The sequence below is a fragment of the Gorilla gorilla genome, chromosome 3 (genome assembly GCF_029281585.2).
Source record: "Gorilla gorilla gorilla isolate KB3781 chromosome 3, NHGRI_mGorGor1-v2.1_pri, whole genome shotgun sequence".
Classification (NCBI taxonomy): Eukaryota; Metazoa; Chordata; class Mammalia; order Primates; family Hominidae; genus Gorilla; species Gorilla gorilla.
Window position 1 is genome coordinate 48,061,392 of NC_073227.2, and position 10,831 is coordinate 48,072,222.

The 10,831-nt window shown below is 45.0% G+C and overlaps 1 protein-coding gene across 1 annotated transcript; it reads right to left on the reverse strand.

The window, feature by feature from the left end:
- Positions 1–3,135: 3,135 nt before the first annotated feature.
- On the reverse strand, positions 3,136–4,175 carry LOC101140727 (putative cytosolic acyl coenzyme A thioester hydrolase-like). The gene is given in 2 exon segments (XM_019025076.3): positions 3,136–4,064; positions 4,067–4,175. Coding segments are annotated over 2 exon segments (969 nt in total). The 5' UTR covers positions 4,152–4,175; the 3' UTR covers positions 3,136–3,180.
- Positions 4,176–10,831: the final 6,656 nt, after the last annotated feature.

Genomic DNA, 10,831 nt, shown 5'->3' on the forward strand with positions numbered 1-10,831 from the left:
GCTTGAACCCGGGAGGTGGAGGTTGCAGTGAGTCGAGATCATGCCACTGTACTCCAGCCTGGATGACAGAGCGAGACTCTATCTCAAAAAAAAAAAAAAAAGAAAAAAGAAAAAATCAGAAACATTTTGCTGGAATGTTTCTTCCTTTTTTGTGCTCTCGGATTCCCCCACTCAGCTAATTTGAGGACATAGGATTATAAGAAAGGTGTGAGGACTGGGGGATGTGTTGTGGTTAGAAAATGGGAAAATTGAATTGCAGCTAATACAAACTTGCTGGCTAGGTTGTAGTACCTTGGATTAAGCCTTTATGGTTTAGATTTTGAACCTCAACATTTCCAGTTTAATAACATGGTCAAGTCAGTTATATGAATGAGTTAAATGAATCCATGGATTCTCATGCCAACCAGTCTCTTGTGAGAATATATAAACCAGAATGTTAATTTGCTACCTTATAATGAGAAATGTAACCAGACAGCAGATTGTGTATTCAGATTGTATATTTATCAGCTGCTTGAGATTTTTTGTTTTGTTTTTGAGACAGGGTCTCACTCTGTCACCCAGGCTGGAGTGCAATACAATCTCAGCTCACTGCAACCTCTACCTCCTGGGCTCAAGCCATCCTCCCACCTCAGCCTCCTGAGTAGCTGGGTCTACAGGCGCAAGCCACCATACCCAGCTAATGTTTTGTATTTTTGGTAAAGATGAGATTTTGCCATGCTGCCCAGGCTGGTCTCGAACTCCTGGTCTCAAGTGAACCACCCGCCTGGGCCTCCCAAAGTGCTGGGATTACAGGCGTGAGACACCACACTTGGCCTGCTTGAGATATTCTTTCCTTGCAGGATAATCTACATGGGAAGCCTAGTTATCCTCAGATTTTCTGGTAAACAGGAATCTGGAGCAAGAAGAATTAGCTCGGTAATCATAAAAGACCAGTATTATCTAATTACGATAACCGAATGCAATCATTTCAGCCTTAAGAATAGAATTGCTCAGAGAGGGTTGCTTTTTCTCTACAGCGATTTTCTTTCATATGAGTTGAGCTGGAATGATGCGCTCCTTGCTTTCCCTTTATCCATTGTAATCCAAGGCACAGAGTAACTCATCTGATTGGTAAATCAGGAAGAACAACTTAGGTATGTTTGCCTCATTTCCTCTCATTTCCCTCAAGAGTACACACTTCCTTTGGGATTTAAGCATTACTTGGTCCAGTGTGTTGAGTGTTGTCCAGGGCCAACTTCTTCATTAGGCACAGCAGGCAGTGCCTAGGGTCAATTATACCCATAGTGCCTAGGGTCCATGAAAATGTTTCATTTTCCTTTAAAATCAGAAGAAAAAAATTGAGGCTGGGTGCGGTGGCTCAAGCCTGTAATCCCAGCACTTTGGGAGGCTGCTGTTGTAGGATCCCTTGAGCCCAGGAGTTGGAGACCAGCCAAGGCAATATAGTGAGACCCCATATCCTTGTCTACAAAAAATTTAAAAACTGGCTTGGTGTGGTGCTATGCGCCTTTGATCCCAGTTACTCGGAAGGCTGAGGTGGGAGAATCCTTGAGCCCAGGAGGCTTAAACTGGAGTGAGCTGAGATATTGGCACTACACTCCAGCCTCCTAATGGTGCGATCTCTGCTCACTGCAACCTCCGCCTCCCGGGTTCAAGCGATTCTCCTGCCTCAGCCTCCTAAATAGCTGAGATTACATGTACACTCTACCATGCCCAGCTAATTTTTGTACTTCTAGTAGAGACAGGGTTTCACCGTGTTGGCCAGGCTGGTCCCAAACTCCTGACGTCAAGTGATCTGCCCACCTCGGACTCCCAGAGTGCTGGGATTACAGGTGTGAGCCACTGCACCGGGCCCAAATCCTCCTATATTTTGTACTTAGCCAAAAGAAAAATGAGAAAACCCATTGACATTATGCTATAAATTATGATTGATTTCTGATTTGGAACAAGTTTTTGTTGTTGTTGTTGTTTTGAGACGGAGTCTGGCTTGGTTGCTGAGGCTGGAGTGCAGTGGCTCAATCTCGGCTCACTGCAACCTCTGCCTCCCGGGTTCAAGGGATTCTCCTGCCTCAGTCTCTTGAGTAGCTGAGACTACAGGCGCACACCACCATGCATGGCTAATTTTTGTATTTGTAGTAGAGACGGGGTTTTCACCGTGTTGGTCAGACTGGTCTCGAACTCCTGACCTCAGGCGATCCACCCGCCTCAGCCTCCCAAAGTGCTGGGATTACAGGGCGAGCCACTGAGCCCAGCCCAAGGCATGGTTTTATATATTAAAAAGTCGCTGGCCAGGTGTGATGGCTCACGCCTGTAATCCCAGCACTTTGGCAGACTGAGGCAGGTGGAATACCTGAGGTCAGGAGTTTGAGACCACCCTGACCAACGTGATGAAACCCCATCTCTACTAAAAATACAAAAAATTAGTCAGGCATGGTGGTAGAAGCCTGTTATCCCAGCTACTCGGGAGCCTGAGGCAGGAGAATTGCTTGAACCTGAGAGGCGGAGGTTGCAGTGAGTTGAGATCGCGCCACTGCACTCCAGCCTGGGCAACAAGACCGAAAGTCGGTCTCAAAAAACAAAACAAAACAAAAGTCACTGATGTTACGTGATATTATTACATTCAGAGAGCAAGTTGGGATTACAAATAACATTTTTCCAGGTAAATCAGTATATTCTTACGCTTATTTTTTTTTTTCTTCCTTTTCGTGGAGAACGGGGTCTCACTATATCACCCAGTCAGGTCTCGAACTTCTGAGTTCAAGCTATCCTCCCACCTCTGCTTCCCTGAGAGCTGGGATTACAGGCGTGAGCCACCGCGCCTGGCATAAATCAGTATATTCTTAGTTTTTCCCCCCTTATCTACATTAGTTACCTGATTAAAAATCCTGGATATTTGAGTTCTAGTTTTTTTTTTTTTTTTTTTTTTTTGAGACCGAGTTTTGCTCTTGTTGCCCAGGCTGGAGAGCAGTGGCATGATCTTGGCTCACTGCAACCTCTGCCTCCCAGGTTCAAGAGATTGTCCTGCCTCAGCCTCCTGAGTAGCTGGGATTACAGGCGCCCGCCACCACGCCCAGTTAAGTTTTGTATTCTTAGTAGAGATGGGGTTTTGCCATGTTGGCTAGGCTGGTCTTGAACTCCTGACGTCAAGTGATCCGCCTGCCTCAGCATCCTAAAGTGCTGGGATTATAGGCGTGAGCCACCGAGCCAGGCCTCAAAGCCCTTCTCGTCCTGGGTCTCTGGCACGAGCTGGGGCATGGGCAGCAACCTGCCTTCCTGGCTCAGCGACACTTAGGTGAAGACACTGGCGGCCGGGTAGCGCTTCTGAGAGCTGTCCACAACACAGTCGGCGTCCACCAAGACCTCGATCTCTACGGACTTACTGCTCGTGAAGGTCATGCGTCGGGAGATGGTCTTGATGCAGCCTTTTCTGATCTTGTCGTCAAAATTAATGGCCTCCATGGAGGCTGTGACGAGGTTGGTCTTGCAGTGGCGTGCAGCCAAGATCCCGGTGACCTCGTCCATGACCTTCATGGTCACGCCTTCATGCACGAAGCTGTGCAGGGTACAGTCTGAAGGCCCCACCAGGTGGATCAAGCTGGACTGGCTGTAGCTGACAGTGTTCGGCTCTGGGTTGAGGACTTGCTGGACGATGTCCCCGTTCCTCCAGTTGGTCTCCATGCGCTCCAGCTTCTGGGTTTCGTACCGCTTCTGGCCCTCCTCCTCCTGCTCCTGCCGGAAATACACAACAGGAGGCTCTTCGAGGACCTTGTCCACGTTCGTCAGCGACAGGGGTGCATACCAGAGGGTGGCCTTATTGGTCAGCTTTTTGGCACCTGTGAGGATGTTTTCGGACATCATGTTGACCTGCACCTCCACAGAGTGCTTGGAGGTGTAGGTGATCTCCGCGCTGACGTGGGCCACCTCACCGATGCACATGGGCCACAGGAAGTCGGTGCACTCGACCCGAGCCAGAGCGGCCACACAGCGCTCCCAGTTCTGCGGGTTGCAATGCCGGGTGCTGCTGATGGCGCCCGCCTCTTTGATCATCTTCAGGATGGTCCCGCCTAGACATTGCGGGCCACATTGGCGTCATCTGGCCGCATAATCCGGCAGATCTGGATGGCGGTCGGCGTCTTGATGTCTGGGCCAGACATGCTGGCAGCTGTGGCGGCGGCTGCAGGAGGGCGAAGGTGTCTGGCAGGCCTGGCGCGGAATTGAGTTTTAGTGTTGAGAAAATTAAAGTTTTGGTTGTTAAAATGATTGCAGTTTTAGCTAACTTCAATTTTAAAATTCACCAATAATAAAACTATTATTTATCAATAAATAGAAACGAGTTAGAAAATATTCAATCCCTTCAATTCAGATGGAGAATAAACTAATATTTTTCGAACACCTGACACATATCGAGCATTTAGTTAGGTATTTGCATCCATATTGCAATTTAATTCTTGCAACTGTCCTGGCCGGGCACAGTGTCTCAGGCCTGTAATCCCAGCATTTTGGGAGGCTGATGAGGGAGGATCGCTTGGGTCCAGGAGTTCATAGACCAGCCTGGGCAACACAGTGAGATCCCCATCTCTAAAGAAAACAAAACAAAACAAAACATGTTCTTTTTTCTTTTTTTTAGACAGGCTGTCACTCTGTCACCCAGGCTGGAGTACAGTGGCGCGATCTCGGCTCACTGCAACTTCCACCTCCCAAGTTCAAGCAATTATCCTGTCTCAGTTTCCTGAGTAGCTGGGATTACAGGCTCTTGACATCACGCCTGGCTAAAAACCAGTCCTTTAAATTTAGCATCCTGGCTGGATGCGGTGGCTCACATCTGTAATCCCAGTATTTTGGGAGGCCGAGGCAGGTGGATCACTTGAGCTCAGGAGTTTGAGACCAGCCTGGGCAACATGGCAAAACCCCGTCTCTACCAAAAATACAAAAGTTAGCCGGGCATGGTGGCATGTGCCTGTAGTCCCCGCTACCTGGGAGGCTGAGGTGGGATGATCCTTCGAGTTCCAGAGGCAGAGGTTGCAGTGAGCCGAGATAGTGCCAGTGCACCCCAGCCTGGGCAAAAGAGTGAGACCCTTTCTAAAACAAAAAACAAACAAAAAAATTAGCATCCTTATCCCCACTGTAGAATTAAAGAAATTGAGCCTAGGAGCAGTTAAGTATCTTTGCAGAGATCATACATTAATGGGATGGCAGAACTAAAAATATGGATCTAAGATTTAAAAGCCTATATTATTTTCCACTTCACCATACTACTTCTGTTAGTAAAAATAACAATGATGATGCTTTGTATCTGTCTTACCTCACATAAATTATAACAAAGCTCCTTAAGGACAGGGGCCATGTCTTATACTTTCACAATATCCCTAATGAATTTTCAAGAAATATTGCTTGAATGGTGTGGTTGGTTCCTGGTATTTAAATAATGTTATTCAATTTTTCAATGGTATTTCAATGATAGAAATAAATTAAGCTTTTTTAACCTTAGTATTTATAATGCAATTATTCTGACTTATTTCACATGAGAGACAATTTTATCATCCAGTTTAAATTCATCTTACATAAAAAATGTGTGAACAGGCCAAACACAGTGGCTCACGCCTGTAATCTCAGCACTTTGGGAGGCTGTGGCAGGCAGATTGCTTGAGCTCAGGAGTTTGAGACCAGCCTAGGGAGCATGGCAAAACCCTGCGTCTACAAAAAATATAATTATTAGCTGAGTATGGTGGCACATGCCTGTGGTCCCACCTATTAGGAGGCTGAGGTGGGAGGATCACCTGAGCCCAGGGAGTTTGAGGCTGCAATAAGCTGTGATCATGCCAGTCTCCAGTCTGGGAGACAGAGTGAGACTCTGTCTCAAAAAAAAAAAAAAAAAAAAAAGCATAAACATATATGCAGCTTTTTTTGCTGCCATTCTGTCATTTTTTGGAGTGTATGATATTTTTGGAGCATTATGATATCATGCTTATATAAAATATATTTAATATATTTAACTTCATTTGCAGGCTATTGAACTCTAGGAGTTGCCTTATGAATACCATTCTGGGACTTTGAGGATTTTCCTAAGTACTTTCTGTCTGTTCAGTACTGGGAATAATAATATAAAATAAATAGTAAGAGGATAGTACTATCTATAGCGTTGAAAACACTGACAGAAAAATGGACTTTGCCTTCAGAAAGGTATTAGCCTCAAAGGTTTAAGTAGTCCTAGAACTCGGAAACATATATCTTTTTTCCTTTTTCTTTTTTCTTTTTTTTTTTTTGAGTCTTGCAGAATTAGCTAGAATGGAAACACATATTTGAATGTACTAAAATAATTATCAGCCAAGGACTCTTTACCCTGGGACTGGTGCTCTTGCCCTGGCCCTAACGCCTTTCCTTTCAAAACAGAAACCAGACCAAACCAAACAAAAATGTCTCACACTCCTCAAACTCCATTCTAATTAGCAACATTCAGCATTTATCTTTCAGGCAGGTCATCACTAAACATTGAAAAGTCTAACTTCTTAGGCAGGGACTGAGAGGAAAGTCTAGTGGGTGGAATGTGTTACTTGGCCCCAGGCCCAGCTCATATTTTCCATGAACAAACACCACCTTAGCTTAGGGTGAATGTCTTTAACAACACCTCTGGAGCTGGCCTCCCTCAATTTAGGAGATTTTTTTTTAAAGTACAATCAAATTTTGAGAACCTAAATAATTTCATTACAAAGAACTTTACATTTCCTTTTAACAAGCATTTACAGAAAAATTACTATGAGGTCAGGCGCAGTGGCTCACGCCTGTAATCCTAACACTTTGGGAGACCAAGGCACGCGGATCAGTTGAGGTCAGGAGTTCAAGACCAGCCTAGCCAACATGTCGAAAACCCATCTCTACTAAAAATACAAAAATTAGCTGAGCCTGATGGTGCATGCCTGTAATCCCAACTACTTGGGAGGCTGAGGCAAGAAAATCGCTTGACCTAGGAGTGGGAGGTTGCAGTGAGCCGAGATCACGCCACTGCCTTCCAGCCCCGGTGACAGAGCGAGACCCTGTCACAAACAAACAAACAAAAACAAAAAAGAAAACCTGCTATGACAGTTAGACTTCTTTGGATGCAGCTATCAAGAAACAACTCAAGTTAGCTTAGGCCAAAAAAGGAGAGATTTATTATAAGAATATAGGGATGTTTCGAAGAAACCAAGGAGAGAGATGTAGCTGGCCCCAGGAAAGACCAGAAACAAGTTGTTGAGAGCCCAGACATTATCTTCTCTCCACCTCTCCAATATCTCTTCTCTGCTTGTTTCTTCTCTCTCGAGCAGCTTCCTCTGCTACCCTGGCCTGACGTAGAATATAGCTGCCTCCAACTCCTGAGTTAATCCTATACAAGCTCAGCAGCAAAAAGAAACTGAGAATCGCAAATCTTTTATATTTTTACTTAAATGCTATTTATTTTTACACAGCAAATAGATTTTTTTTAAAGAGATGGGGTCTTGCTCTGTTGCCCAGGCTGGATGCTCAAGCCATCCTCTCACCTCAGCCTCCAAAGCAGCTGGAACTACAGGCACACACCACCGTGCCCAGCTAATTAAAATTTTCTTCTTTCTTTTCTTTTTTTTTTAAGACCAGGCACAGTGGCTCATGCTTGTAATCCCAGCACTTGTGGGAGGCCGTGGCAGGCTGATCACTTGAGGTCATGAGTTCGAGACCAGCCTGGTCAATATGGTGAGACCTCATCTCTACTAAAAATACCAAAATTAGCTGGGTGTGGTGGTGCATGCCTGTAATTCGAGCTACTCAGGAGGCTGAGGCAGGAGAATCACTTGAACCCAGGAGGGGTTGAACCTGGGAGGTGGAGGTTGCAGTGAGATTAGATTGCACTACTGCACTCCAGCCTGGGCAACAAAGTGAGACTCTGTCACAAATTAAAAAAAAAAAAAAAATTGGGGCTTGGCATGGTGGCTCACGCCTATAATCTCAGCACTTTGGGAGGCCAAGGTGGGCAGATCACTTGAGGTCAGGAGTTTAAGACCAGCCTGGGCAACATGGTGAAACCCCGTTCTATACTAAAAATACAAAAATTAGGGCTGGGCGCAGTGGCTCATGACTGTAATCCCAGCACTTTGGGAGGCTGAGGTGGGCGGATCACCTGAGGTCAGGAGTTCGAGACCAGCCTGGCCAACATGGAGAAACCCTGTCTCTACTAAAAATACAAAATTAGTCAGGCGTGGTGGCGCATGTCTGTAATCCCAGCTACTTGGGAGGCAGGAGAATCGCTTGAGCATGGGAGGTGGAGGTTGCAGTGAGCCGAGATCGTGCCATTGCACTCCAGCCTGGGCAACAAGAGCAAAACTCCGTCTCAAAAAACAAAACAAAACAAAACAAAAATTAGCCTGGCATGGTGGCAGGCACCTGTAATCCCAGCTACTCTGGAGGCTGAGGCAGGGAGAATCGCTTGAACCTAGGAGGTGGAGGTTGCAGTGAGCCAAGACGTGCCATTGCACTCCAGCCTGGGTGACAGAGCGTGACTCTGTTAAAAAAAAAAAAAAATCAGCTTGGTATAGTGGCGTGTGCCTGTAATCCTAACTACTCGGGAGGCTGAGGCAGGAGAATCACTTGAACCCGAGAGGTGGAGGTTGCAGCGAGCTGAGATTGTGCCACTGCACTCCAGCCTGGGTGACACAGCGAGACTCCGTCTCGAAAAAAAAAAAAAAAAAAAAAAGGGCGGGTGCAGTGGATCACACCTGTAATCCCAGCAATTTGGGAGGCCGAGGCAGGTGGGTCACCTGAGGTCAGGAGTTCGAGACTAGCCTGGCCAACATATCGAAACCCTGTCTCTACTAAAAATACAAAAATTAGCTGGGCGTGGTGGTGCACATCTGTAATCCCAGCTACTCGGGAGGCTGAGACAGGAAAATCCCTTGAACCCAGGAGGTGGAGGTTGCAGTGAGCCGAGATTGCACCACTGCTCTCCAGCCTGAGCGACACAGTGATACTGTCTCAAAAAAAAAAAAAAAAAAAAATTGGTACATTAGCCTGGCATGGTGGTTTGTGTTTGTAGTCCTGGCTACTTGGGAGGCTGAGGCAGGAGGATAGCTTGAGCCCTAGAAGTTAGGTTGTAATGAGCTGACATCATGCCACTGCACTCTAGTTTGGGCAATAGAGCAAGATCCTGTCATGAAAAATAAATAAATATATAAAATTGGTTCAGTGAAAAGTCTCTTCATCCTCTTTCCTCTAGCCACCATTTGCTTTCTCAAAAGCAATTAATGGAGCAGTTTGTTCTATCTTCTTCTTGAGATATTCTATGTATATGTGATAAAATCCATCCATCCATCCATCCATCCATCCATCCATCCCATCCATCATCATATCTATCTACCTACCTACCTATCTATATTTATCTATCTTTTCCTCCTCTCCATTTTTTTTACACTAATGGCAGCATACCATACACACAGTGAGCAATATATCTTGGAGATGGTGCAGTATGAACATTTAGAGTGACATCATTCTTTTATATTGTGGCATTCTGCTCTTTTCGTGTAACATACTGCATTTAACCAGTTCCCTGTAGGTGGGCATTTAGGTTTTTCCCCCATCTTTTGCTATATTACAAACAATGCTGCACATATGTAATTTAAAAATATGCTTAAGAGTAATTTGTATTTCTTTTTCTGTGAGCAGTCTTTTTATAATGTGTCCATTTTTTACTATTGGGTTGTTAGTCTTTTCCTTATTGATTTCTACATGTTTGTATATTAGAGAAATCAGCCCTTTGTCTCCGATGTGAATTGCATTTTTTTCTTGTTTATTATTTGTATTTTGATTTTACTAATGGTCTTTGTCCTAATTCTAAAATTTCCCTGGAAGAGACTAATTGGATTAAAACACCCACTCTTGGTTAACTGCGGTGAAGGAAGTAGAGTGATTTTTCAAAACCCTGGAGTCTGGTCCTGTAGAATTGGGGGAAGAGGGTACAACTGACTGGGAAATTGTAAGCTAGGAAGGTACCCTAAAAGGAGTTTAGTACATTTCAATGTGTAAGGTATGTTTTCTAGTTACTGTGGATACGTATTTTGTCTAGGGGAAGAGAGTTCACAGTTTTAGCAAAGATACAGACCAACAAATAATCATCACTGCAATTAAGAGAAGTACATAGACATTGCTGTCGGCATAGAAGAAATCATTCTCTTTGGGAGGCCAAGGTGGGAGGATCACTTGAGCCCAGGAATTTGAGACCAGCCTGGCCAACATGGTGAAACCCTGTCTCTATGAAAATACAAAAAAATTAGCCAGGTGTGGTGGTACACGCCTGTAATCCTAGCTACTTGGGAGGCTGAGGCAGAATTGCTTGAACCTGGGAGACAGAGGTTGCAGTGAGCCGAGATCATGCCACGGCCCTCCAGCCTGGGTGACTCTCAAAAAAATAAATAAAATAAATAAATAAATAAATAAATAAACCGTTCTATTTGGGGCATCCAGAAAAGCTTTACAGGATAAAAGGGCATTTGGGTTGGGTTGTAAAACACAAATGAAAGTGAATGACTAGGTTAGCCAATGGTTCAACATCCCTGGAAAGGATGTATTGTGAGGTGTGTGATTGTCTCAAATAGAGGAGTAATATAACTGACAGAAGAATGTTAGCAGGTATGGTTACAGGATGTACAGTTTCCCTATTGGCAAGTGATATGAAAACTTGGCTGGGTGCGGTGGCTCATGCCTGTAATCCCAGCACTTTGGGAGGCCGAGGTCGGTGGATCACCTGGGGTCAGGAGTTTGGAGATCATCCTGACAAACATGGTGAAACTCCGTCTCTACTAAAAATACAAAAATTAGCCGGCTGTAGTAGCAG